Genomic DNA, 27,332 nt, shown 5'->3' on the forward strand with positions numbered 1-27,332 from the left:
TTTTTGGATAGAGGTTGCCACAACCTTGTTCCCTTTCTTCCAGAATCCTAACCAGCTGTTTATGATCTTTTTGGAGCTAGGTCTGGGGTAATTATAGGTGCAGGGAATAACCACACAGGAGCCCTGCACAGCTGGAATGGTTGATGGTACGAGTGCCATCCACTGACTTTTGGCTGACTGGACATCATGAATCACTAATAAAAAAGATAGCATTGAATTACTTTCATATGTAGAAGGTAGCGTGCTGTTCCACCACATTAAAGTTAGATACTCACCAAAAAACATCAGAAATGAAAGGCACAACTTTAGTTCCATCACTGATGAGGACCTGAAAATAAAAGAGTTAAAAAGCATAAAGGAGTGAGAAAAAAATACACATAGGTGTATTAAAGGCAGAATTCCACTGCTGTACTTTTTGCAAATATTTCAATCATTTACTCATCTCTGAATCCGTTTTAATCACTGACTGAACTTCACTTGTAGTCCTTGTGAGATTTGGAGTCGTGTGAGATTTGGATGCCATATTTATAGTCTATTTTTACGCTCAAAAACTGTGTTACCATTTTTGTTTTTTGATTGATTGATACTATGTGTTCACCAGCAGATGCCTTTGATACCGAGAAAGTTGCAATATGTGGCCAGCAGTCTGGCATTTAACTTGTTACATTTTGGTTAGTCTTTTTGCAAGCAAAAGAACATTTCAGAGGACGCTGAGACCCAGGAGTGCACAAAAGCTACAGTTTCATGAAAAATAGCATGTGGCAAATTACAAAGATGTGTATACAAACACATGTTGTTTAAAAAAAGGATCTCATGTGATGTTACTGCAGGCCTTTTCAGAACTAAAAGCTGCATAATGATGTAATGAACTGTTCATTTATAATGTTACCACATGTAAATGTGGTATTAGAAAAGATACATTTACCACATTTAAATCAGAGGAAATAAGTGTTTTCTTGTCCTAGTTTCCTTTGTTGTATGCATTGTGTTACATTTTTTTAAGTCAACATTCTACATAATATAACCCTCTCATAGAAGATGTAGAATGTTCTTTATTGTAAGTATTTTTCATTGATGGCCAATTAAGTATGTTTCTCTATCTCTGGACACCGTTTTCTTGTTAGTGTTTATAAAGTAAACGTGTAAATAACTAATGTAACTCGTAAGATAATATTAACCTGTACATTTCTTTAGTTTAGTGCATGAAAACAGCCTAAAAGACAAGCTGTGGGAAGAAAACAGATTCCCAGCTATGATGATAAGCCAGTGCCAGTAATCAGGGCACTGATACAGCCAAGGCCGAGAACATTGAGTCGTCAGCACAATCTTGTCAGGCTCCTTGAATTTACTTTCAATGTTGGTTTACATGAAAATATCAGTGAATGGACTTGGTTTGTTTCAATGATGAGATCTTACTTCTGCTTGTGGCAAGATTACCTTGAATTATTTGAACATCAATCAGTATTTCATTTTTAATGCCCCTTGAACTGGCTAAAAGTGGATACAAGGACACGTGTTGTTTGTCTTAAACTTGGTTTTGTCCAAGAACATTCAAACATTACATTTCGTTCCTAAATGCAATTAAATGTATGCAGCCAATACTTTCAGTGATACTAAAATAATGTACACTCCGTCATGACTGTATATTCTTCAATTTATCTGAATAGTCAGTGCATGTACATAACAGAGTTTTCACTTCTTAAGTAACTTCTGCCTCTCAGTAAGCATTGCCCATCAAAGTTAAAACAGAAAGCAAAAGGTATTAGCAGCAGTTACAGTTTCACTCAGTTTAAATTACAAATAGCCTCTACACATTTTCGCTAATTCTCTTTAAAACTGCAGTCCATCCATCTTTTTCAACCCTTTAAATAAGTTTCAGCAGACATGACACAGGATGTACCCAAAGTGTAATTTTCACCCTTCACTTCTGTATTTTAACTAGTTTAGTTAAAATGGGTAAGTTCCAAAGAAAAGAGAACTCCACTCAAGCGATATTGCCGCAAAGTTGCAAAACTGATGCTTGATTTCATTTCCTTAGTTACTTGGTGGTGTAACACTGGCAGGTTTATTTACCAAGGTCAAAGACACTGATGTAAAGCAAAAAAAAAAAAAAAAAAAGAACTGCACAAGATCAAGTATATTAATCAAGTTGCTGTTTTTATTTATTGTTACAAACTATTTGGCAAAGTTACTGTCATCAGTATTGGTTACAGTATTGTTATGCTCACCAGCATATATTGCCTGTATTAGGCAAACCGGGCAATAACATTGCAATGGGAGATTTCTTAAAAAAAAAAAACCCAAAGCATTTTACAAAAAAAAATGAAATCCTTCCTTATTTCCAATCCTAACAGGTTTGTATTCTCCAATTCCACAATATGCCACAAGTAAGGCTAGGAGAAGACTTTTTCTGACAAAACTAACATGGCTAGGGTTGGAGAAAGATTATTGTTACTGTGTGCCTACTGTTCCCCATCTCTAACACTGACATCTCACTTATGATTTTATGCTATATCATTTTTACATAAATTCATGTTTTGAAACAACATTCTTGTCTGACCATCTGAAGGTCTGCAATCGCAAGTACGCAAAAAAGGAATTATCATTGTTTTGCAATGCTGTGCAGGGTTTTTTTTTTTTTTTTTTTTGGTCATTTAGAGTGTTTTCACACTTTCATCCTTCAGTTGAACCCACAGCGACTAGTCAGGGTTTTTTTGGGCATATGTGAACACTCTCAAAAAAGATAAAAAATATTAAGACCTGCCTGAAATGTACAGAGGCACATAGTAATACATACACATGGACATGTGTAGAAAGCATCGTACACTAATGACATGCAGCTTTCCTTCTAAGTTCTGTAATCCACATTTGCATATATATTGTCTGCACAATTGCTGTTTGGAGCCATGTGATTTGTTGGAGCCTGCAGAGACAAGAGGTTACACAAAAGTTGGCTTTAGTCATTTTTATCTTTGCTGTTAACTTCTTGGGACAATAAAACTTGTGTCAGTGCGGGTACTGTACCTTGACATTGATGTAAACAGGATCATCAATAGCTTTCCCTTCAGGCAGCTTCTTAGGTTGTGTGTCACAAGTGACTTCTCTAAAAAGAACAAAAAAAAGAAAGAGAGCAAGAAATTAAAGATGCCAGGCTGGGAAAAAGGTCATCAGAATTTTGTCACTGTGCATCAAATAAATGCATAATTATATCCTGATAACACAAATGTATCAAATGGTACAAAACCAAATTACAATAATTACTTTTGGATTCATCATAATGACACATTCAATTAAAAATAAAAGAAATGTCAAGCTTCTTAGATGGATACACATGTATGGTATACTTTTTCCATTAATGCAAACCTTTTGGGTGGGTTTGATAGTGCTCTGCTAAAGTTTGCATAGTATCCAGAGTCCTCCCTGGTGACACTGCGTGACCTGGGACAATTATGATTACTGTTATTGGGGTTGTTTGTACATGATAACTAAAATTTAAACAATAAAATTAACATTCGAAGCACTCTGGTATGTTTATGATAAATGAATATAATCTGCTTTGGATTATTTTTCTCTCGTACTGTACATATGCTTCACAGAAAGTTAAATTTTCACATTTAAATGTCTTTTGTTTACATAAATGCTTTGCTTTTCATACCACACATTTGCCTGAAACGTATCCAGATGATAAACTATGTACATCAAGTATATCAATCTGAGAAATAAAGCTCATTCAAGATTGCTGCTTGTAGGCCACACATTCAGTTTACAAATGATGAAAAAGTTACCTCTTGTATTTTATAAAAATAAATATCCCAGCAACAAGAAGAATGATCACCACAAGAACTGCTACAGGGATGGCTACAGACAGTATTGTTGCAAGGCTCGTGTCGTTTTCATTTGCTTTTGCTGCAAAAAATAATATGTTCAGTAAAGAAAGCTGAAGTACAGAGTGTGACATAATCAACAAACTGTGTTAATAAACTGTGTTAAACGTACTTGTTGTTGTTTCAGTGGTTGATTGGTCTTGAGTTGTATAGGAATCGGTACCTGTTGAAAAAATATTACACAGCATGATGGCAAATTTTAAAAAAGGCTTTGTTCAATTTAAATATAAATAATGCAGAAATGAAGTTAATACCTGGCTTAAATGCCCTTGTCCCTGTGGAGGAAACATGCAAGCTATTAATTTCTTTCTTTCTTTTTTTGATAAATGCATAGTTTAAATCAAAAATTTAAAATAACTTATTTAGATTCTGACCATTTATGGAAAATGAGACCGAGTCCTTGATGAAACTGTATTTATCTTTCTGCACATCAATTCTCACATAGATGTCTTGCATACTATGTGGGATGTTGGCGATCTGGAGAGAACAGTTGCCCTTGTTCCGGTCTCCGATGAGCTTAGTCTTTCCTCGGTACTCCTCAAGCACACAGTCATTATTTGGGTTAAAAACAAATGCCTTCTTGTCTTTGTCCATTTTACTGCAGTTACTTTTGTCATTTACTGATAACATTTTCCAAAAAACTGCAACATTATTAGTGTCATTTTCCTTTGGATAGCTAAAGTTGCATTGTATGGTAACGGTTGATCCAGGTTGTGCTGTGATCTTTCTTTTGACATTTATTTTCCATTCTTTATCTGCAACTAAAAACAAAGCAAGTCAGAAATTGCATTTATTTTTCAAAGGCAAATTTTAAAGCTATAATTTAGATTGTAGAACAAATTGTTTATTACAAAAGCAAGGCTAGCATTAGAAAAGCACATTATATGACAGCTTCACCATCATTAGTGTATGAATCTGTGTAAATGGGTGAATGAGAAGCATATATAGTGCTCCAAGTACCATATTTACTACATGCTGAAAGTGCATTTCCAATTTAAATCATACACATGAGCTTATTATCTCACTCACCTTTTGAATTACAAGCCAGAATCAATACTGAAATGAAACCAATAAGGCCTGGCAGCTGCATCTAGCCAAAGCAAGACAGTCACAGGTTAGCAGACAAAATCCTGATTCAGTTTTACAGAATTCTCATCACATGTAGCCAACACACTGTACAGCAAAGTGCCTATAGTCTACTATTTAGCACATAGTAAACACTCACTGTGAGAGGAGGGAGGTGTAAGAAAATGATGTTCCTTTGTGCTTTCTCAGTATGTATTAGATCTCTGCACTGGTATGAAATGACATGGGTCTGTTTCCTGTTGCACTCTAATGATCACTTGAAAAAAGAAAAAAAAAGGAAGTTGGGAAAGAAAAGTGAACGCCGTCCCCACAATAACTATGTTCAACTTTGCGGGCAAATTTTAAGCACATATACTGTATATCAGAAACACTCTCTTCCTTCTCTTATATCATTTAATTTTTACATATTAACCAAAGTGTAAAAGTCGCACTTTGCTGAACTCCTCCCTTTTTCTTTTCTTTGGTTAACATTTGTGAAAAACACAGCAGGTCAGTGTCACAACAGCTGAGAGGTGTTTGCAAAACTGTCATTTCTAACCCAACAGTGTAGTCTAGTGCATTTTTAGACAGTTGCCCTTCCACTCTGTCAAAAATATTAAACCAGACTATAATTTCTATTAATTGAGGAGGATTGAGCTTTACACCTATGGCACATGAACAAAAGATAGATGCTATTATGTTATTGAAAAAAAAGACTGAGTTGCAAGTTGGATTAGAGTTTGTGTTTTTCCTTATCACACAGAAGAGATTCTGTGAATTTGTAATGTGATATTTTTGTAACAAGAAGCAATTATAGCTAGACAAATATTTGTATTGATGTCAAAAATTGCACAGTGTAGAGATCAAATCAAATATATGGACCCACCTACTCTGGTGACCCCTTGTGAATGAGTGGTAGGAGACTGCAGAGTCCTGGCCTGACGAGGACTCTGCAGTCTATTTACACCTACAGGCCACTTTATTAGGTTCACTATGCTGATACTTAGTTGGACCTCCTTTTGCCTCCAGAACTGCTTTAATTCTTTATGGTATAGATTCAGCAAGATGCTGGAAACATTCCTCAGAGATTCTGGTCCATGTTAACATGACAGCATCACGCAGTTGCTGCAGATTTGTCAGCTAGACATCCATGGTGAGAATCTCCCAGCCGACCACCTCCCAAAAGTGCTCTATTAGATTGAGATCTGGTGACTGCAGGGGTGATTAAATATAACAATGACTTCATATGAATTAACTTGTTATGTTTAAGAAACCAGTTATGATATGATTAGAGCTCTTTGACATGCTGCTGGTAGCACCGAAGATGGATACACTGTGGTCACAGGGGGATAAAATGGTCTGCATCAATATTCAAGTTAGCCTTCAAATCTAAGTAATCATAAATTGGGGTTTTTTTTACAATGTCATAAAACATTTCCCCCGCCATTTTGCTACCAGCAGCAGCCTGAACTACTTATACAAGACACGATGGATTCATGCTTTTATGTTGTTTTCTCCAAATTCTGACCAGACATTTTTATAGTTTTCTATTGTAATGAAAAATTTGGTCTTCTTCTGCTGCTGCAGTTCATGTGCTTGGGTGTCCAGAGATGCTCGTCTGTATCCCTTGGCTGTAAAGTGATTATTGGAGTTCCTTCCTATCACTTCGAAGAAATAGCTGATATGAACTGCTACTCACTGGATATTTTCTTTTTTTCTTTTTTTCGCAGGCCATTCTCTGCAAACCTTAGAGATGGTTATGCGTGAAAGCCCCAGTGGTCAACGGTTTGGGAAATACTCAGATCAGCCAGTTAGCGAAATCCCTCTTCTGGGGTACATTTGCTAAATACAACCACTAGATGGAGCAAGATATACGCACAAGTCCACTGCGAACTTTAGCACATGGGTTTGGACTCCACCTGGAATGTGGGGCAAACTGGGATCTTAAAGGTGCAGTCATATGACTCCCAGATGGCTGAATGAGAGTTATGCTCGCTGGATATGGTTTCCTGAAAGTCATTCCGACGGGTTTAGCAAAGTTAAAACGACTCGACCACGCTGCTGGAAATGAGTCTTGAATGATTTCAGTTGTAGCTCACGGAGGGAGACGAGCTTTGTTGTTTAGGAAGTTTTGGGCCATAGCAGGATGATTATGTTGCCTGTTATGTGGATGCAGCACGAATGACAAACTTCACCCCTGCGTGGTTTAAAACCGCAGGCACACATGGAACATCTAAACACAGGAAATCCAAGGCAGACCGCAGAGGAACAGTTGACAGCCAGCAGCCCCCAGCTGGATGGAGGCTCTCAGAGGAGAGTAGCAGCGATCAGCTCTCCTGCTCTGGCTGTAGCGCGCCTCACTTTACCCAGAGTCATGGACGCCGAGGGGAGGGTCGACGAGTCAAGACTGAGGATGCATATCTTCAAAAACGGTTTCTAAAACGCACAACTTACTTGCAAGTAGTTTTTAATGTAAACTTGATTCGTGCAGTTTTGCAGGAGACATGAAGTAAGACTGTTTTTCCGCACTTCCGTTGTTATACTTTACTGAGTACGGAAGGCCAAGCAGAAATCTTGAAATATCTAATTATCCACGTTTAGAAAAGCAAACTCTTTTCTCATCTAGTTAATTATAAGTTTGAGAGATAACTTCGTTTTTCTGTATTGATACAGTATAACAGGACAGGGGCTGGCAATCAGCGCAATCCATGAAGCAGCTGGATTTGAAGCTGTAGTTTCTCACACCGACTGCTGCTGAGGCCTCGGGTTGTTCTGAACAAACCTGAATGCACCGCACCTGCTGACAAAAGGCATGACTGCATTCGCTCAATGTGTGTTTTTAGAGAAATGAAATTGACTCTTTGGAAAAATAAAAATGGGCTATAGTGTTTTGCCAAAATATACATGTGTCCATTTTAGCATCGTTTTGGTGTACGGTAAAAACATTTAACACGAAATTTAAAAAAAAAAAAAAAAAAAAAAAAAAAAAGGTTTTCATTCCTAAAGATTAAATCAGGTGACGCTTTGCCTCTGGGGAAAAGCACAATCAGACGATTCTGTAAAGTCCAACATTTCACTGTTCACCAGACCCCCTGGAGCAAAGAAGTCCAGCGTGACTACTGTGATAAAGCGGCTCCATTTATAGGGTTGGTAGCATTTCTAGGAGTGAGATCACATGAGTGTCAATGGCTCCATAAACATATGCTGTAACTAGAAGAAGCAAAGACGAAGAGAATACGTCTGTGTTCTAGCTGTATTTTTAGTGTTTTAAATGCAAGAAGACTGTCATCTCATGCCAGAACTTATCAGCACTTCAGCAATCCTGCTGAATCTGTCCTCTTTGTGGAGGATGTTGAACTCCACCAGAGACTAAATAACCTCCAGAATAAGATGTTACAAATGGCCACTTAAATATTTGTCTCAGCAGGCTCAAGCTCACTAAAATATGTATTTGCAGTCTTGTTGCTCTTTGATTTACATCTAAAATTTGTTCCTTTCAGGTTTGATCTTCCCATGCTCTCTTTCAGACCAGTGGTGACTGGTTTAACTAAATGTTAGGAGGTCATGTAATGTTTTATCTTCATACACAATTGTCCACTGACAATGATTGAAAGGTCTGCACTCTCTGTCCAGGTGGGGTGTGTCCATCTGAGCGTGGCCTCGCGTGGCGGTTTTTGTTCGGGATGTACCCGTGTGGTTCAACAGCTTTAGAGCGCTCGTTGCTGCAGGACCAGTTGGTCGTACGTTATCAGGTTATGAAGAGAAAATGGCAGCACTTCCTCCCCTCAGCCATGCGAATGCACCTCAATGGCACTGATGGTAAGTTGTATGGCTGTCAATTAAAAGCCACATAGATTCCTTCTTTTTCAAATTTTTGTTTCTATTGTTGTTTGTTTTTAACTGCCCTGATTTCTCACTCTTTTTCCTAAATATCTTATATGTGGTCAAGCTGAGTTGCTGGCAGCCGTCAGGTACTTTGACCAGAGACAGGCACAGACCCAGCAACAATCTCAGGACAGGTCAGAGGCGGTCAGAGTTAGAATGGCTTTTTTGGAGCTTCAGGCACAGGTCAGTTCAACTAAACATCCGTGAGTATGATTGTGACCTGTCTGATATCTGGCTTTTTGCTTCTTTTACGCATACTTGTCTCTACTCACTATTTTTCTGCATTGTTTTTTGTTAAGTTATATTTAAAATGTTCCTTTTGGTTTTTCTTTGTAGAACATAAGAACAGTTTAAAGTGAGGGAAATAAAATAATGCAGTATATTTATTCAAATGAAACAACAGGATCTAAATTTGTTAAAGGGTTTGCCATTTACCTACTACCTCTTTGTACTAACTTTTCCTATAAACAGATATTGTTTGAGCGGGTCACATTTGACCGTGAGGAGCTGCAGGAAGCCATTCGAATCATTGATAAAGATGTGCCCCGAACCAACAGAGACCTGAGCTATTACCAGTAAGTGATTATCAGTTATGGTATTTTTTTTTTTAACTAACTTTGATAGTTCTTTAAAGGGGTCTGCATACACTTATTTTGTCTGTCTCTCACCACTGATCAAGCACCAGATGTCTTTCACAGCAGCCAGCAGCAAAAAATAAAATTGCCAATATCCAGTTGTTTAAATTGAAGGACAAAGTGAGTTCCTGCTCTCTAAAAGGTTCGGGGCAAGACGATTAAAAAAAAAAAGAACACCACAGTTAGGGCTGTTCGATATGATGATATATATCAGATGACGATATGAAAACATCTATCGTTTCATATTATACGCTATCGTTTGTTTCTTGGTGTCGCAAAATAAGCTGTTTACGGCAATATTTTTTCATAGTTTTGATGGTTACTGTAGTGGATATAATAATGTCTTGAAGTTCTCTCTCTCTCTCTTATATTTAAAATAACCACACTGAGGACAGACAAGTGACTGTTTTTACGCATCGGTTCATTAGTAACAACGACAATAAAAAACAATCGTGTAGCTCCACCGTCTGCTTGTTTATTTACCACATAAACCTTTCACAATAAAGCTCAAGATCCTGTTGAAATTTTTCAAAATAAGCTGAAATGATGGGAAAATACATTATTCGCAAAGATTAAATTTCAGAATATGCATCAAAACAATTACCTCAAATAAAAACGTGAAGTAACTATAAATGTCGCTTACAGTCAACAACGTGGATGCAGGCAGAAAATACCAGCATGGCCAGTGAAGATGAGGCAGAACCAGGTAGCTCCAAACAGAAGGACCAGTCAAAACAAATCGAGGACCTTATTCCTAAACAAGGGGCTACCTCTGTAGCATGGAAATGGTTTAGTTATGAAAAGTCTGACACAGACCAGAAAACTGTACTATGCAAATTATGCCGCAAATGGGTCCTAACCACAGACTCAAACACGACAAACTTCTTCTACCACCTACGCAAGAATCACGTGAAAGAGTATGGAGAGAGTTTACAGATGAGAAGCTAAAACGAGCTGTCATGTGCTAAAAAATAAACTTTGTCACATTATCCATGTTGGGGAGGCAGCAAAGCATTTTAACATTTTGGAGCCATATAGGTTCTGAAACCAACACTGGAAACCATAATAAAGCATGCGGTTAAATGTCCCCTGGAGCACCTTGGAAATAGTTTTGAGCAGTGGTAAGGCATCATGGCAGTTGTTGTTTACACTTCTGATCATCTGATTATCTCAGCAGTTTGAAGCAGCTAAAACATTCCCTTAAAAATGTTCTTCTGATACAATACCAAGTGTCACAATTAACACAGAATAACTTCAACCCCCCCAAACATTATAATCAAACATTACAGTCCTGTTTAACTTATTTCTCTGTGCGTGTGTGTGTTTCAAACAAGGGTTTTACTAACACTGAGTCATCAGTGTAGTGTCAGAGACACCCACTGCTGGGCATCACATATTTATTTTGAGTTCAGAATCTGTAAGTCTGTGGTCTCCATCTTTCTAACACTGATACTTTGTCGGCATTGAGACAGCTATCAGGTAGTCCACACCTGCACTGAAATTTATTGAGATTTCAATTTTACATAGATTTGTTGCATATTACTGTACCAGTTGCTGTTTAAATGAAATAAAACTGTATAAAGCTTTTGAATTAGAGGCCTTTCATCGTCATTATACTGTCAAAATGGAACACAAAACTGTCACAGTGACCCAAAAGTGACCCATTATTAGGTTGAAAAATAACAGCTGTGCATCAACAGGTGTTCAAGCATAAGTAGTATAACATATGATGTAAATATAGATAAAACCTGCGCATGTAGGCCAACACAAATGGGGTATGGTCAACACGCGTACTAATTCCCCTTTATAAAAGTCATAAAAAAAAGATAAAACACTTTTTAAGTTCAGCATGATATGAAGACAGATTGGAAATGTAAAAGTGAGGTTGGAGGTAAAATGTGACATGATATTTGTATGCAAGCTATAACTTGATATTTAGAATCCCCATAGAGCAGTATAATTTCCAAAATGTTACCAATATGAACAAAGATGCTGGAATTTTTTTATTTTTTTTATTTATTTTTTTTTATAAAAGTTCGACCTTATTTGACCTGGAAGAAGGGGTCCAAACTAATGTGATATTTAGAATTCCCATATATCATTAGTTATATGCCTATGTATGTTGGCAATACAAACAATGGCATTAAGAAAAACTGTTTTAAATAACTCTATACAGCATTATTATCATCACACTGACCTTCAAATCAGTGTTCAAATCTAACATATTTTAAATCTTTATATGGTAAATTATTTATTTTGTCAATACAAAACATGCTTGTAAGAAATCCTTTTGAGTAATTATGCTTACCATCAGAATGACAATAACTGAGGTCATGGTCATGAGGTAATGTGGTTATGGTACAGAGTTATATAGTTGTGCATTTGAGAGTTGTAGAGATAAGTATTTTGTAATTTCACAGTGACTTAACAAATAACAATACAATATTACACAGAGTATAGATAAATATAGTATACAGAGTATTCTAAAAATTTAAGATACCACTCATTGTGGTATTGTACAGGAGAGAACTTAATGCACAAAGAAGAAGACTCTTAATAAAAGAGGATGTGGTAACGGTGGTAGAGAGGGGAGTCAGTGCAAAGTTCACCGTTGTACTGGTGCTTGAGAAGAAACTGTTTCTTTTTGGTCCCCTTTGATCTACAAGTCGCTGTAGCTGATGCCAGAGGTGAGCAAGTTGAATCAGAGTGAACAAGGATGTGATGGATCCTCTAAAATATAAGCCAATTTCCAACCTTCCTTTTATCTAAAAAAAAAAAGTAGTGGAACAGATCATCTGCAGAGAATGGTTTATTTGAGGAGTTTCAGTCAGGTTTCTGAGCTCATTACAGTACAAAAACTGCTTTAGTGAGGGTTACAAATTATATTCTTATGGCCTCTGACTTGTCCTGCTTGTCCTGCTAGACCAGGAGTGGGGAACTCCAGTGTACTGAAGGTGTTAGATGTGTCCTTGAGCCAACACAGCTGATTTAAATGGCTAAAACACCTCCTCAACATGTCTTGAATTCTCCAGAGGCCTTGTAATGAATTAATCTTTATTTATCTAAAACCTGCAGGACAGGCCCTTGAGGCCTGGAGTTCCCTACCCCTGCGCTAGACCTTAGTGCAACATTAAATACTGTTCACCATAATATTTTATTACAGTAATTAAAAAATCCTGTAGGTATTAAAGGTAATGTGCTGTGCAGTAGTATGAGTCATATCTATCTAACAGATTCAAATTTGTTCATGTAAATGGAGTCTTCTTCAAACACTAAGGTTAATTATGGAGTTCCACAGGGTTCCACACTAGAACCAGTTCTGTTTACATTATACAGTCTGTTTACACAGAAGGCATAGCATACATTTTCGCTGCTCTGCAGATGATACCCAGGTCTCCATGAAACCAGATAATACACGTAACGATCTGCCTCTAATGACCTCTATTGACCTCTAATTTCTCGCTTCTGAATTCAGATAAAACTCAGGTTTTTGTGTTCAGCCCTAAAAATCTTAGAAATGTGATGTCTAACCAGATCCTTACTCTGGATGGCATGTACCGTGATCTCCAGTAACACTGTGAGGAATCTTTGAGTCTTTTTTAATTAGGCCATGTCCTTCAATGGACATGATGAACAAATATGTAGGACTGCTTTCTTCCATTTGGGCAATATCTCCAAAATTAAAAATATCCTGTCTCAAGTTGACACTGTAATTCGTTATCAGGTTTTCCTAAAACTCCCTGAAAAGCCTTCAGTTGTTCCAAAATGCTACAGCAAGAGTACTGCCAGGACTAGAAAAAGCATATTTCTCCTATTTTGGCTTCCCTGTTACATCCAGAATTGAATTTAAAATCCTTCTCCTCACATACAAGGTCTTGAATAATCAGGCCACATGTTATCTTAAAGACCTCATAGTACCATATCACCCCATTAGAGCACTGCACTCTCAGACTTTTGGTTTACTTGTGGTTTCTAGAATATTTAAAAGTAGAATTGGAGACAGAGCCTTCAGCTTTAAGGTCCTTCCTCTGTGAAACCACTGCAGTTTGGATTCGGGAGACAGACGCTCTCTGTACTTTTAAGATTAGGCTTAAAACTTTCCATTTAGGTTTAGGTTTCTTACTGTTAAAAGTTTTTCCTTCCCACAGTCACCAAAGTGCTTGCTCATAGGGGGTCGTCCGATTATTGGGGTTTTTTTGTTTTTCGGTCTATGATGGTAGGGTCTTTACATTACAATATAAAGCACCTTGGCAGCTATTGTTGTGATTTGGTGCTATATAAATAGAATTGAATTGAAAATATTTTACACACTGTTGAGGCAGCAGGAAGTGAACAAGTCAAATAGGGCAGAGAGGACCTGGTGATCTTCTGAGCTGTATTAATTTATGTGCTGTAGCCTCCTCTCTGCTTCAGTGCAGCTCCTGTACCACACCATGAGACAACATTTAGACACATGACACAATGGTCAGTGAATAATCATTTGTTCACTGATTGGAAAAATGCGTCATGTATTGGCATCATGTTAGAGATGATGATGTGTAGATTCTTCAGTCTTAACTACATTTCAGATTCTAAATTTGGACTAACTGCGGCTTAAAATGAGTTTTTGAATCGAGGCTACAGATATCTGAGGGAGCTCTGGTAAGCTCCAAGACCAGTGTGACACTGAACTGGAAAAGTGGGTGGGAAGTAGGAGAAAAGGAAATATTCTGAAGGCCTTTCATTAATAAGATATTTATGTTCACACTTTTAAATACAGCCAATAAATGCTGTTAACCAACAGATGATTTTAAAAAATGTAGTTGTACATTTTTAATGCATTTTGACAAACTTTTACCTCTTTTCTATGCAAATGACCCAAATCAGTGTTACTGGGTATTAATAGCATTTAATGTTCATAATTAAACTGCCTTTTTTGCAGTTTCTGTCACCTGCATTTTGTTCTTGACAAGCTTAATCATTTTAAACATTTAAATTTTGGGTAGGAATCCAGCTTGCTCTATTAAGGAAAAGTGAAGCTGGGTAAATGATGACTAAGTGGACAACACTGAATAAAAACCCCTCACTTTGTTTACTTTCTTAGAAACTTAAAATTATTTAACTGACTTTCAACTGAAGACTTAGTAGTTAAATGTCACATCTGACAATCTCTCCGTGAGTGAAGGTTTAATTTGGGGCATAAAGCGTCACCAGTGTTACGCATCAAAACAAGTTTTGGCAGCTGTGTTGAACTAATTCTGCTTATTTATAACATACTAATATTGTTTGTGTCTGTGCATGTTTGCAGGAATGAAGGCTTAGGCAATCTGTTGGTTCTGCGAGAAATCCTTATCACTTATGCTGCTTTTCATCCAGGTAAACGACCCTGTGTCAGGTTTGCTGACTCGGTCTGAATCAGATGGATTTAAAAGTTGTTTGTTGAGCCGTAAAAAGAGGCTAACTGTTTATGCATTTCTCCCTTTGCTGTAAATCCAGAGGTCAGTTATGCCCAGGGGATGAATGACCTGTGCAGCCGATTCCTGGAGGTCCTCGACTGTGAGGTTGACACTTTCTGGAGTTTTTCATGCTACATGGAGAAATTCTCCAGGGACTTCAGGGCCGATGGTCTACACAGGAAAATAGGTAGCGATAACAAAACAGATATTTAAAAAAATACTTTGACACCAAATAGTGTTTTGTTTATATCTGCCACACCCACTGTTGTCATGGTGTAAGATCTGTAAATTAAACTTTCCTTTTCTGTTTCAGATAATACATTTCATTCAGCTTATGCACCGTTGTGCTCATATGCACCCTTATTTTAATAGTTTAGTCAAGCACTGCCTGCTTTTTTTCCTTTTATCTAAAGAGTAATATGTTACTTTATGACCCCTAGTGGTCAAACAAAGACACTGCAACTTTTTTTTCCCAGAGTAGAAATTTGATTGTAGGTCGGATATGCAGAACAAAATCATATTGGCCCAAAATCAAATTAAAATAGAATTAAGTCTCTAAAAAAACAAAAAAAAATGTTTTGTATAAATTAGTTTAGTTAAAGTATAAAAGTTTTGTTTAACATCTAGAGTTGGAGGCAGCTCTGCTGAAGGAACTGGACCCTCCGCTTTATGCTCATCTGGTGAAAGACAATATGGAGAGGTTTACGTTTTGTCACAGGTAGATCTGCAAAGCTTCGTTTTTCTGTACTCTTTTTTTTTTTTTTTAGTTTTCAAATGCAGTTTTGCAAGGTTTTTTTGTTTTGTTTTCCCCCCACACAAACGTCTTATTTACATGTAAGCATGTGTTGCCCCTCCTTTAAGGTGGCTGCTGCTTGGTTTCCAGAGGGAGTTTGAACACAGCGAAGCACTACGCTTGTTCGAGATCCTGAGCTGTGACCACCTGGAGCTCATCTCACAGCAGGTCGACAGAGCTCGTTACCAGGAAAGAGTTGCTCAGAAATTCAGCACAGGTAAAACCCGGAAACAAAAGAAAAAGTAGAAAAAAACCCCCACAAAAAACAAAGGTTGCCTCTTTGCTATTTCTTATTATGCCCTTGCCTTGATATTGCCAGAAGACGGTTCAGAGTCAGAGCTGCAGGCGATCAATACTGACTTCACCTTTGAGCTCTTCATCTGTGCAGCCATCCTTTTAGAGCACAGAGAGTCTCTGTTGCAGTGCCCAGATGACGTTCAGCTCCTCCAATATACTAACAGGTTTGTTTTTGTGCTGCATCACACGGCCCATCACAAATAAGATGTGCATGTGTTAGTTAATGTGTGTGTGTGTGCTTTGTGCAGCCTTCAGGGGACACTGGACCTGAACAGTATACTGAAGAAAGCAGAGCATCATTTCTACAATTACTGCAAGCGCTGTGCTTGGGACTTTACGAACGGTCGCTGCAGGCCTGATCGGAGCAAACACGAGGACTTTTTTTATCATCTCCGTAGTTTATTTGTTTTAAAATGATTTTATTTTTTTTAATGATCTCACAGGTTGTAATCTGTAGCTGACAATTGATCCCTACATGCACTTTTTGATGCCACTTACTTTTTTGTCTGAGGGAAACACACTAATGTACTGCTGGTTGCTGCTCACTTTAAATTTGCTCACTTATCACTATGAGTACGTGTACACTATTTATTGTCTTGTAGTTGACCAACACTGGGTGTGAGTTGTTGTGCTGTGATTTTTTTTTTTAAAAAAATTTAAAAATTTTTATTTTTTATGTAAGGTCTAATCTTTTATTACTTCACAGTAGGAACTTTGTTTTATTTTTTTTCCAGGTTGTTAGCAGTTTATAAATAGGCCCGGTCTCTTCGCTGGCAGTTATATTTAATGCTGGATGACACATGTGTCAGAGGGGCCTACAGTATGTGTACCACAAAGTGTCCAAGAAACCACATTGCATAACTGTCCTAAATAGAGAATGACAAACATGCACACTATGAATGTTTAAAAAATGTACCTCAGTAAAAGTGTTGAAGATTTTTATTCTGCTGGTGAATAAGGCTGTTTCATTTAAATTTTTGAATTTTTTAAAATAAAAGATGACCTTGTCTTTTGAAAGACCGTTTTACTATGTGAATTGATTGAGCTGAATTAAAGTAATTTGTTATATAGGAATGCAAAAGAAGATCCTCTAAGAAGCCTTAACATCAAATCTGAATAACTGTGCAACTTCAGACACATAAAAAAGATGGACTTTACAGACGATTATCGCAAATGAGGTCAGTGCTATAAATAATAGTTCTGCTAAAGTGAGTTAATGTGCGCCATTTGCTTCTGATTTAACTGACTAATAGCTGAGGGAGTTCTGCAATATTTACTAGCTATTTTTAATAAAAACAGTGTCCTCACACATCACCATTTATGGAGTATGTGAACCTAATTATCAATGTTCAGGAACTACCTTGCTTCATTACAGAGCATGTTCTGTAATGCCTATGTTCTGTAAAACTGGGAGAGAACCACAGAGTTAAAAATAGAAAGAGGCTTTTACATAGAAATCTATTTGGAGATTCGGAGAGAGAAGACGTGGGTCGAGAACTTTCCTCGATGGGATCACCTGACACCCTCTCTCCTTGCACAGTGCTCTTTATACACTGGGGAACTGACACTCGTCCTCTTAGTCTGCCTGCCAGGAGAGGGGAAAGGAGTGCTGGAGAGAAGCTCAGACGGCTGTGTTGGGTGTTGAGCGAAAAAAAAAAAAAGCATCATTTTAATTCTGTAAACTGTCAAGCGCTGAAAATTCAACAGCAAAGGTAACAAGAATAAAAAGCATAAATTGCTTTCTGGCCTGGCTTCATAGTCTGTCTTGCTTACTGCTTTCAACGTCTAACTGGCAGAAGTCAAATTCACAAACAAGTGAGGCTTGCATGGTTCCTTTCAAACAATCGCATGACAAAATAAATCAAATTCTCTATGAAGAATAGTGCTCGCATTTCTCAAATTTCCACAAAGGTCATGGGTGGTTTCTGTGTGGGTGGTTAATTTCCATGTAAAAACAGTCTTGCAACAAGTTTCAGATGTTGGTACGGTGCTGCCAAAACAGTTTGTCAGCATTTTCTGCTCTGTGTCACCCAACTGGATAACAAGTGATAATTCAATAACAAATTCTGTTTGCAACAGATCTGGGGCCTTGGAGGAACAATGCTTGACACATTTACAGAAAAAAAAACAGGAGATAAGCCAAGAAACGTTATGCTCTGTGATTTAGTGTAATAATCAACTGGGTGTTTGTGATTTTCACAGCTGCTAAAAGGGTCTTGCTTCCTTAGTTTGGCAGTTAATTCAAAACACGACTCCAAGAACTGTGATAATAAGAGGACTACTTTGCTAATCCAGTAGTTTTGCTTCTGAATATCAATGCTGTCCATTTCTTTTTTCACATCATTAGTTTTAAAAGGAACCAGGCCAGGTTTGAGTCTCTGATTAACTGATCCCTGAAAATTTTTGTCACAGTCCATTCATTACTATGCAGACATAATGATGCTCTATATAGTAAGTGAAAGCTATTTAGAGCCAGCTGTCGGAAAATAGATACACTGGTCACTACTGCAGGATTAGTGTAGCACATTTACAAGCTTGAGTAAGACACTCTAGTATTATGTTGCCAAGGCAGAAGAGCAGTAGTATATGTTTCAAGTGTCAGCTGGTCATTTAAGTCACCGTGGTACTGTGACAGCACACCACCGCAAACCGGACCTCACGTGGTGGTGGTGTCTGGGCTTATGTAACAGCACCAGGTTCACCTTTCTAGATGCTTACAGTAACATTTTAAATATAATTTTCACACAGAAAATGTTAGAACTATAAAAATACAAACAGATAATAATCCTTGGCTCAATAATGATGAGTATGTGCAAAAATGTGGGATTGCAGTACTACGTTTCTCTTCTGTGTCACAGATGTCTAAAGGACCAGCAGTGGGTATTGATCTGGGTACCACATATTCCTGTGTGGGAATCTTCCAGCATGGCAAAGTGGAGATCATTGCTAATGACCAAGGAAACAGGACGACACCCAGTTATGTGGCTTTCACAGACACAGAGAGACTTATTGGAGATGCCGCCAAGAACCAGGTGGCTATGAACCCAACCAACACTGTATTTGGTAAGAACTTCAATACCCAACCGACAAATCACTTGAAACAATGATCAAATAAAAGTATTCTTTGTGTCCTCACTTTATTACCACGTTAATCTTGTCGATACACTCCAAACTGAACATTACATTAACCAATTCTAATTTCTTCCATTAAATCTATTTCCAGATGCAAAGCGTCTGATTGGTCGTAAGTTTGACGATCCCGTGGTACAATCTGACATGAAGCACTGGCCCTTCAAAGTCATTAATGAGTCATCCAAACCTAAAGTGGAGGTTGAATATAAGGGTGAGATCAAAACCTTCTACGCAGAGGAGATATCCTCAATGGTCCTCATCAAAATGAAGGAGATTTCTGAAGCATATCTTGGCAAGGTAGATAAAAGTGAATGGATAACAGGATCGTTGAAATTAGAAAAAAACCCTGCAACTATCAGCAAACTAAACTGGCTAATCTTTCTAAATATGAATACTTCTCGAAAATATAATAGCACTGAAGTTTAATGCCTTTAACATGAAGCAGGTTCCCCAGGTTATCTAGTGTCTGTGGTGTCTGTATAATAAAATATAGTTAGATAAAGTGGTTTCTTACAGTTTTCATGTTTGCAGTTTCAGATCTCAAAAGAAAAGCAATATTTACTTAGTGTCTTATTCTCTTTACAGCCTGTGACCAATGCAGTTATCACAGTTCCAGCTTACTTCAACGATTCCCAGCGTCAAGCCACCAAAGATGCTGGGGCCATCTCTGGCCTTAATGTACTGCGCATCATCAATGAGCCTACTGCTGCAGCTATTGCTTATGGACTGGACAAGAAGGTAAGCTAATCTTAAAATGTTCATCTTTTGCTATTTTGTTTTCCTCTTCGTAATTCTCTCCTGTTAATTTAGGTTGGTGGAGAGCGCAATGTGCTTATCTTTGACCTCGGAGGTGGTACTTTTGATGTGTCAATCTTGACTATTGAGGACGGTATCTTTGAGGTGAAGGCCACTGCTGGTGACACACACTTGGGCGGTGAGGACTTTGACAACCGCATGGTGAACCATTTCATCGCTGAGTTTAAGCGCAAGTTCAAAAAGGACATCATCAACAACAAGCGAGCCGTGCGTCGCCTCCGCACAGCCTGTGAACGCGCCAAGCGTACCCTTTCCAGCAGCACCCAGGCCAGCATCGAGATCGACTCGCTCTACGAAGGTACAGATTTCTACACTTCCATCACCAGGGCCCGTTTCGAAGAACTCAATGCAGACCTGTTCCGTGGAACCCTCGAGCCTGTGGAGAAGGCCCTGAGGGATGCCAAGATGGACAAGACACAGATCCATGACATTGTCTTGGTGGGTGGCTCCACACGTATCCCTAAGATTCAAAAGCTGCTCCAAGACTTTTTTAATGGCCGTGACCTTAATAAGAGTATTAACCCTGATGAGGCTGTCGCCTATGGTGCAGGTGGGTCTCTGCAGCATTTACCACTATATATTTCAGCAATGGCTCAATAAAACAGAGCTGCTGACTGAAACCATCATCAGTTTAACTTTATGGAAAATCTCCACAGCTGTGCAGGCCGCCATCTTGGCTGGGGATAAGTCTGAGAATGTACAGGACCTACTCCTGCTGGATGTCACACCCCTTTCCCTGGGAATCGAGACAGCTGGAGGAGTAATGACTGTCCTTATCAAGAGAAACACCACCATCCCCACTAAACAAACCCAGACCTTTACCACCTATTCAGACAACCAGCCCGGTGTGCTCATTCAGGTATATCAGTGTTAAAGTTGTGTAACTGTTTAACCCTTATGCCTAGCTGCATTCTAGGTACTTGTGTACACTAAAAACTGACTCTGACACATTAAGCTACAATATGAATAATTGTTTTCAGGTGTATGAAGGTGAGAGAGCCATGACTAAGGACAATAACATCCTTGGGAAGTTTGAACTGACTGGTATTCCACCTGCTCCCAGAGGGGTCCCTCAGATCGAGGTGACCTTTGACATTGATGCCAATGGCATACTCAATGTGTCTGCAGTGGACAAAAGCACTGGAAAGGAGAACAAAATAACTATCACCAATGACAAAGGTATAATTACAAAAATACATACTAATTCATATATCCAGCAGCAAATGTAGCATGAAAAATTACATCCTATACATGAATGCAGGAAAAAAAATGTCATTCTGTCACAGGCCGGTTGAGCAAAGAAGACATTGAGCGCATGGTGCAGGAAGCAGAGCAGTTCAGGGCTGAGGATGAAGTCCAGAGGGAGAAAGTGACAGCCAAGAATTCCCTTGAATCTCTCGCCTTTAACATGAAGAGCACCGTAGAGGATGAGAAACTCCAAGACAAGATCAGCCCAGAGGACAAGAAGACTATTGTGGACAAGTGCAACGAAGTCATTGCTTGGCTGGACAGAAACCAGGTAAAAAGCCATGCCTTAAAAGCAGACCGAAGTTCCTCCTTATCTAAAATTGTGAAGCAGTGAGCATTACATTGTATCAAAGTTATGAATAATTATCCTTCTTCCTTTTCCTGTCATATGCTTCCTGTCAACTCCTGACCCGACAAGCCTTCTGTCATAGAGTATATTTGCTCTTTTCTTTCCCCAGATGGCAGAGAAGGAGGAGTATGATCACCAGCAGAAGGAACTGGAGAAGGTGTGCAACCCTATCATCTCCAAACTATATCAAGGGGGCATGCCAGGAGGAATGCCAGGAGGAATGCCCGGTGGCTTCCCTGGCGGTGCAGGAGGTGGCTCCTCTTCTGGCCCAACTATCGAGGAAGTTGACTGAACTCAGTGTTTTTTACTATTTGCCAATAGATATTTACTGTTTTTAAGGTATCACTTTAAATTTTCTTACCTAGTACAAATCTGATAAATATCTAGTCAAGTTTATATCAAATGTTTTGCAATATCTAAGCACACATCACTTTCAATATCCAGATGCATATTTAGATGATTTTTAAGTCACACCTTTGTGTCAATGCTTTTTTATGCAAAAAATCAATAAATATCAACAGTAAAATTCTGATTTGAAAACTGTAACGTGTGTTTCTTCTCATTTATGGCGAAACTAAGGTATGCACAGAGACACTCAACTTGCAGCTGTAGAAAAGTGCAGATAAAACTGGTTCCTGTAAACAGACCACATGTGATCTGATCAATATCTTTTTCCTGCCTATTAACAAGAAATATTTACAGGAAATATTGCCACACTGAAAGAAGGTCGGTTTTATTTCTCTATTTTTCTCTGTGTTAAAAAGAGGTGAGATGTTGACTGCAAATATGTGAGTTTGAAAGATAAGATGCAAGCAAGAGCATGTACCTTGGAACATCTTGATCAAAGGTCAATGAAAGGTTTTCCTGTCTATTACATGACAACTTGGTGCTTTTGCCTTTTAGCAAATTGATTTAGAATTCAGCAAAAACTTTGAGTTTATCACCAGATGCCATTTTCCCATACTGTGGGCAGATGAAGGGGGGGATTGTGGGTGGGACATGGAGACCCACACATGCTGTTCAGGGTCAAGCGTATTGGATGTGCATATAAAAGCAAGTGTGCCCCACATCTGAAACTCAGGAATCACGACCGAAACACAAACATGTTCTTGATCATCAGTTGCTTTGCTCTTGTGGCCTCTGCATTGGGTGAGTGATTTGTGATTTCGTGCCAAAGAAATTTGCTACCACACTCTGAGATCTGTGGTGTCAGATCTCAGAGTGTGGTAGCAACTAGTCAAACAGCTCTTGTTGTTTGACTAGCTGCACAAAGGAAAATAAACACTTTACGCACTGGTCAGCTGTGCGTGTAAATGGGAAACACAGTGAAGTGTTTTGTGCACCACCAAAAAAGACAAGTACAAAAACACTCACAGAATGAACTCTGACACTTTTTGTCAAATAACTTTTAGCTTTTATGTCACTGGGTCTCAGGGTGTGGAGTGCCTGCTATCAAGCCTCAAGTGAGTGGATACAACAAGATTGTGAACGGGGAAAATGCTGTGTCTGGCTCCTGGCCTTGGCAGGTTTCGCTTCAGGTAGTTTCAGTTATTTACTACTCACAAGCAATGTGGCTTTGCTACAGTCACAATTTACAACAACTTATTTCATTTTAAATTAAAATGTAGAAGTTTATTACAGATATGTGTTTTCTTTATTGCAGGATAGCACTGGATTCCACTTCTGTGGAGGTTCACTGATCAACCAGTACTGGGTTGTCACTGCTGCTCACTGCGGTGTGAAGTAAGTCACTTGAGTGCTGTAACAAGACAAAAAGTCTTCCAACACTTTGATCATCCTCCTGATTTATTTCTTTTTTTTAGTCCATCATACCACCTTGTGATCCTGGGAGAATATGATCGCCAGTACAATAGCGAGCCAATTCAGGTCATGTACATTTCTAGGGTGAGCTATAATACAACACAAATGGAAGATGTCTTCATCAAAGCACATGTCTGAATGGTATTATATTTGTGTGTGGTTTATCCTCACCTCTTCATCTAGGCCATCACTCACCCGTACTACAACTCCCAGAACTTTAACAATGACATCACTCTTCTGAGGCTGTCCTCCCCAGCACAGTATACTTCCCGTGTGTCACCTGTATGCCTGATGTCCTCCACCAGCAGCATCCCCTCTGGAACCAAATGTGTCACCACTGGATGGGGCCGGACTGGAGTAACATGTGAGTTTATTTCCAAAGATAATCATTTCACAATACACAGGTGTAAAAAACTTAGTTTACACAAAGGTAATGCAAAAAAAAAAAATAATAATAATATACACTGCTGCATAGTTCCTGGAGAAAAATGCGAAAGGCTTGCTTTGCAATTAGACTCATTTTTTTTCTTCCTATTCTTTTTTTGTATTTCTCAGCAAGCCCTCGCTTCCTCCAGCAGACTGCCCTGCCTCTGATCAGCCCTGATCAGTGCAAGAGCTACTGGGGTTATAACAGAATCACTGATGCCATGATCTGTGCTGGTGCTTCTGGAGTGTCTTCCTGTCAGGTAACAACCACTTCATAATGATTATGACAATGATCAGAAATACTCTTAGAAGGCAAAATGTTAGTGGGTAGCTCAGAATTTTCAGAAAATGCCGAAATTAAATGCATCACTGCTGAATAATATCAAGAGCTTGATAAAAAAAACTTTTTTTTCCTCTTATATCAACAAAATAAAAACATCGACTTTGTCTACTTTAGGGTGACTCTGGTGGCCCTCTGGTCTGTGAGAGCAGTGGTGTATGGTACCTTACTGGTATTGTGTCCTGGGGAACCTCTAACTGCAATGTCTACGCCCCTGCTGTGTATTCCCGTGTGTCCTACCTGCGCAGCTGGATCGACCAAACAATTGCTAATAACTGAAGCTTAAGAAAAAAATAAATAAATCAGCAACACACACATGTGTAGGCTTCCCTTTAATACACAGCTAGCAAAATAAATAAGAGCACACCACATTTCCCATCTTTCCATCAGTGATTACAATATTATTGGTAAATGAATAACAATCGCATTAGTATTTTACTAGTTATTACTATTACAACTGGCATTTGATGTTAGCAAATCACACGGTACTGATGTTTGATGAATTTGTGACAAACAGAACAATAGATTTCTAAAACAGCTACTGTTGGTTTGTTGTTTTTCATGCCCATCTGATAAGCCAGAGAGTGAGGGTGATTGGGTAGGATAGTGAAAGTGGTTACTATGTACTGCATAGCAGAACTAAAATGTAGGAAACCACACACTATACAAGACAGACCTCGTACAGTATTACACATGTAAGGCGTCTCCCACTTTTGAAGCATAATTACAAAAGTGTTGCAGCATTAGCATATTCTGGGGTGTTCCTGGTTTTTTATCAGCTCATTTCTGCATGCGTTGCTTCATTTGCTACTGCGTAAACTAAGAGTAATCAAAGACTTCCAGAAGAGGCAGCAGGAGACTCAGACCAACTTAGAGTAAAGACAGAATCTCTCAGCTAAAAGAAACATGGGGCCTGGTAAGATACTTTAAACAGACATTAAATTTACAGGTGATGTGATACTTGATGAACAAATTATACATGCCTGTTGTCAGTTCTCACTAAAACAGAAATTTGTGCACATGTTAAGTTACACAAAGAAGTACTTCACATGATCTTGTAATATAGTGCATAGATCATGTGCCAATACTTTAATACATCTATAAAATCTACAAAGCAGCTATTTTGTGTGTGTTTATATATATATATATATATATATATATATATATATATATATATATATATATATATATATATTATATTATATTATATTATCTGTTAAAATAATAGTACAATACTTTACAGGTCAATCTACACTGGAAGCAGCTTCGGCACACATACAAAGAGCCGCCATTATCATGTACTGCTTGATAATTATAGTTGGAACTCTCGGCAACGCTCTGGTTATCTACGTGACGGGATTCAAAATGAAGAAAACAGTCAACTCAATTTGGTTTCTCAACTTGGCCATAGCTGACTTCCTTTTCACAGCCTTCCTGATGTTCTCAGTCATTTCTCTCTCTCAGAGTCACCAATGGCCTTTTGGACAATTCATGTGCAAGCTCAACAACTTTGTGAGTTTAGTCAACATGTTTGCCAGCATCTTTACTCTGACAGCTATAAGTTTGGATCGTTGCTTGTCCATCTGGGTGGTGGTGTGGGCACAGAACAAACGCACAGTCTGCAAAGCTCAGATCATATGTGTTGGTATCTGGGTGACTGCTGCAATCTGCAGCACTCCTTATGCCACTTTTCGCACCGTGTTAGGAGATAATGGGACATATTACTGTAGTTATTCTATGGCACATGAACAAAAATGGAGTCTCCACATTTTTCGCTTTCTCATGGGCTTTGTGATCCCATTCCTGGTAATAGTCGTCTCTTATGTGGCCATAGGCATACGTGCAATGCGCATGCAGACAACAAGGAGAAGGAGATCTCGCAGAATCATTTTTGCCATCATTTTTGCATTCTTCATCTGCTGGTTACCCTTCCATGTTTTTAATTTTATAGAAATAAAGGCTATGAATAACCCAGACCTCTGGACCATTGTTAGAATCATGGGTCCTCTGACTGTGAGTCTGGCTTTTCTGAACAGCTGCCTGAACCCCATCCTCTATGTTTTCATGTGTGAAGAATTCATGAAGAAGCTTCGGCAGTCAATATGTTTTGTACTTGAGAGTGCTTTGGCAGAGGACCATGTGTCATTTATGTCCACTCGCTCCATGTCATCAACATTTTCAAGGATTTCCCGAAAGTCAGATGCTGCCACAACTTTAGAGAAGATCAACCCAGCTGCTTTAGAATCCTGCACAGGAAGCAAAGTCGTCATCACTGAAAAGACACTGAGCACTTAATAAGATCTCACCAATAGATGATGAAATAAATCAATAATGCAAGTTGTTCATCTCATCTCTTTGAAACATATAATGTTGGTACCCTGGGTCTGATTATTATGGGTGTCCTATAAGTCTGTTGGGGTAAGGCATAATATAATTATGCATAAAACAATAATCAAACCAAATCAGTCAGATTAAGTTCTTGATTAATCAATTAATGTAACATATAACACAATTTATTTAAAAAGAAAATAAGACTTCTATGCTGTGGTTTTGAAGATCTTGGATTTCCATCATTTGAATGTCAAAATTTTTACGTCATTTTTATATTTGTATATATATATATACATTTTATTGCTCTAGCTTCTTTAACCATGTAAATTACTATGAACATCTATAAAACTGTGACAAGTGACTGAACAGTGATTGAGTTTTTTGCTTTTTTTCTTTTGTCTGGTGAAGAAAAACATGATAAAAGGGTGCATTTGTCTGACAAACCTTACTTGCGCCCTGGTAACAGCTGTTTTATCTTACAGGATATCGTGGTGCTGTATACTTCTTGCATTTGCAAAATGGAACACATTGCGTAAATCAAAGTACACCACAAACCACAAAAACATCACTTTTAGAACAAAACAACAATGAAAACAGGTCCCAAAAATGACCAACATTAATATTATTTGTAAGCTATTAAACTATGAAATGTGGTACATGAACCTGAGATTTAAACAGTTGCGTCTATCTTATCTTGCTGCACAGATGTGCTGTGCTCGCTTCTTTTTTCTTGTGGGTTTTTTATTATCAGAACAACACCTGCTTCACTATTCACGCTAAGACTAAAAATGGAACTCAGTAGCAATAAAAACATTGTTACATTTTTTCTTACCACAATGTTGCTGAAAAACATTTTGCAATATCGCTAAACGCAA

At 38.3% G+C, this 27,332-nt stretch overlaps 5 protein-coding genes across 8 annotated transcripts; 4 read left to right on the forward strand and 1 right to left on the reverse strand.

The window, feature by feature from the left end:
• Positions 1-2,154: 2,154 nt before the first annotated feature.
• LOC134637042 (uncharacterized) lies at positions 2,155-5,169 on the reverse strand. The gene is made up of 9 exons (XM_063487363.1): positions 5,110-5,169; positions 4,914-4,974; positions 4,259-4,645; positions 4,139-4,159; positions 3,997-4,047; positions 3,786-3,906; positions 3,364-3,438; positions 3,025-3,103; positions 2,155-2,923 (listed from the first exon to the last, which is right to left on the reverse strand). The coding sequence occupies exons 2-9, from the start codon at positions 4,972-4,974 to the stop codon at positions 2,849-2,851; spliced, it is 870 nt and encodes a 289-aa protein (XP_063343433.1). The 5' UTR covers positions 5,110-5,169; the 3' UTR covers positions 2,155-2,848.
• A 1,752-nt stretch (positions 5,170-6,921) lies between these two features.
• On the forward strand, positions 6,922-16,968 carry si:dkey-238d18.4 (TBC1 domain family member 15). 3 transcript variants are annotated; one of them, XM_063487279.1, is made up of 11 exons: positions 7,271-7,381; positions 7,623-7,759; positions 8,583-8,768; positions 8,899-9,017; positions 9,306-9,409; positions 14,757-14,824; positions 14,945-15,091; positions 15,532-15,622; positions 15,766-15,914; positions 16,017-16,158; positions 16,243-16,968. In XM_063487279.1, exons 3-11 carry the CDS (start codon positions 8,633-8,635, stop codon positions 16,409-16,411), a joined length of 1,125 nt encoding a protein of 374 aa, XP_063343349.1. In that variant the 5' UTR covers positions 7,271-7,381; positions 7,623-7,759; positions 8,583-8,632; the 3' UTR covers positions 16,412-16,968. The 3 variants fall into 3 exon arrangements, with proteins under 3 accessions (XP_063343347.1, XP_063343348.1, XP_063343349.1); XM_063487277.1 differs by lacking the exon at positions 7,623-7,759 and having other exon boundaries at positions 6,922-7,381; XM_063487278.1 differs by lacking the exon at positions 7,623-7,759 and having other exon boundaries at positions 6,922-7,381; positions 16,020-16,158.
• A 1,884-nt stretch (positions 16,969-18,852) lies between these two features.
• Positions 18,853-21,831, forward strand: hsc70 (heat shock cognate 70). 2 transcript variants are annotated; one of them, XM_063488450.1, is made up of 8 exons: positions 18,853-19,057; positions 19,218-19,423; positions 19,712-19,864; positions 19,937-20,492; positions 20,599-20,801; positions 20,923-21,121; positions 21,229-21,461; positions 21,649-21,831. In XM_063488450.1, the coding sequence occupies exons 1-8, from the start codon at positions 18,853-18,855 to the stop codon at positions 21,829-21,831; spliced, it is 1,938 nt and encodes a 645-aa protein (XP_063344520.1). The 2 variants fall into 2 exon arrangements, with proteins under 2 accessions (XP_063344520.1, XP_063344521.1); XM_063488451.1 differs by lacking the exon at positions 21,229-21,461 and having other exon boundaries at positions 20,923-20,986; positions 21,746-21,831.
• Positions 21,832-22,633: 802 nt separating this feature from the next.
• On the forward strand, positions 22,634-24,405 carry LOC134636606 (chymotrypsin-like protease CTRL-1). Its single transcript, XM_063486666.1, has 7 exons — positions 22,634-22,688; positions 22,974-23,077; positions 23,203-23,282; positions 23,363-23,444; positions 23,544-23,724; positions 23,916-24,046; positions 24,244-24,405. Exons 1-7 carry the CDS (start codon positions 22,643-22,645, stop codon positions 24,403-24,405), a joined length of 786 nt encoding a protein of 261 aa, XP_063342736.1. The 5' UTR covers positions 22,634-22,642.
• A 544-nt stretch (positions 24,406-24,949) lies between these two features.
• LOC134637443 (chemerin-like receptor 1) lies at positions 24,950-26,615 on the forward strand. The gene is made up of 2 exons (XM_063487865.1): positions 24,950-25,042; positions 25,370-26,615. The coding sequence occupies exons 1-2, from the start codon at positions 25,033-25,035 to the stop codon at positions 26,419-26,421; spliced, it is 1,062 nt and encodes a 353-aa protein (XP_063343935.1). The 5' UTR covers positions 24,950-25,032; the 3' UTR covers positions 26,422-26,615.
• Positions 26,616-27,332: the final 717 nt, after the last annotated feature.

The sequence above is a fragment of the Pelmatolapia mariae genome, linkage group LG10_11, assembly GCF_036321145.2.
Source record: "Pelmatolapia mariae isolate MD_Pm_ZW linkage group LG10_11, Pm_UMD_F_2, whole genome shotgun sequence".
NCBI lineage: Eukaryota > Metazoa > Chordata > Actinopteri > Cichliformes > Cichlidae > Pelmatolapia > Pelmatolapia mariae.

What these genes read in the sequence shown, in the direction of transcription:
- LOC134637042 (XM_063487363.1), bottom strand. Translation starts at nt 4,974, where the DNA reads ATGCAGCTGCCAGGCCTTATTGGTTTCATTTCAGTATTGATTCTGGCT. An exon ending in TCTGGCTTGTAATTCAAAAG is followed by an intron (nt 4,646 to 4,913) that starts GTGAGTGAGATA and finishes CTTTGTTTTTAG; the next exon opens with TTGCAGATAAAGAATGGAAA. An exon ending in CTGTTTACATCAATGTCAAG is followed by an intron (nt 2,924 to 3,024) that starts GTACAGTACCCG and finishes TTGTCTCTGCAG; the next exon opens with GCTCCAACAAATCACATGGC.
- si:dkey-238d18.4 (XM_063487277.1), top strand. Translation starts at nt 7,174, where the DNA reads ATGGAACATCTAAACACAGGAAATCCAAGGCAGACCGCAGAGGAACAG. An exon ending in GCACCTCAATGGCACTGATG is followed by an intron (nt 8,769 to 8,898) that starts GTAAGTTGTATG and finishes TATGTGGTCAAG; the next exon opens with CTGAGTTGCTGGCAGCCGTC. An exon ending in AGGTTTACGTTTTGTCACAG is followed by an intron (nt 15,623 to 15,765) that starts GTAGATCTGCAA and finishes CCCTCCTTTAAG; the next exon opens with GTGGCTGCTGCTTGGTTTCC.
- hsc70 (XM_063488450.1), top strand. Translation starts at nt 18,853, where the DNA reads ATGTCTAAAGGACCAGCAGTGGGTATTGATCTGGGTACCACATATTCC. An exon ending in CCCAACCAACACTGTATTTG is followed by an intron (nt 19,058 to 19,217) that starts GTAAGAACTTCA and finishes ATCTATTTCCAG; the next exon opens with ATGCAAAGCGTCTGATTGGT. An exon ending in AGCCCGGTGTGCTCATTCAG is followed by an intron (nt 20,802 to 20,922) that starts GTATATCAGTGT and finishes AATTGTTTTCAG; the next exon opens with GTGTATGAAGGTGAGAGAGC.
- LOC134636606 (XM_063486666.1), top strand. Translation starts at nt 22,643, where the DNA reads ATGTTCTTGATCATCAGTTGCTTTGCTCTTGTGGCCTCTGCATTGG. An exon ending in TCTTGTGGCCTCTGCATTGG is followed by an intron (nt 22,689 to 22,973) that starts GTGAGTGATTTG and finishes ACTGGGTCTCAG; the next exon opens with GGTGTGGAGTGCCTGCTATC. An exon ending in CTGGAGTGTCTTCCTGTCAG is followed by an intron (nt 24,047 to 24,243) that starts GTAACAACCACT and finishes TGTCTACTTTAG; the next exon opens with GGTGACTCTGGTGGCCCTCT.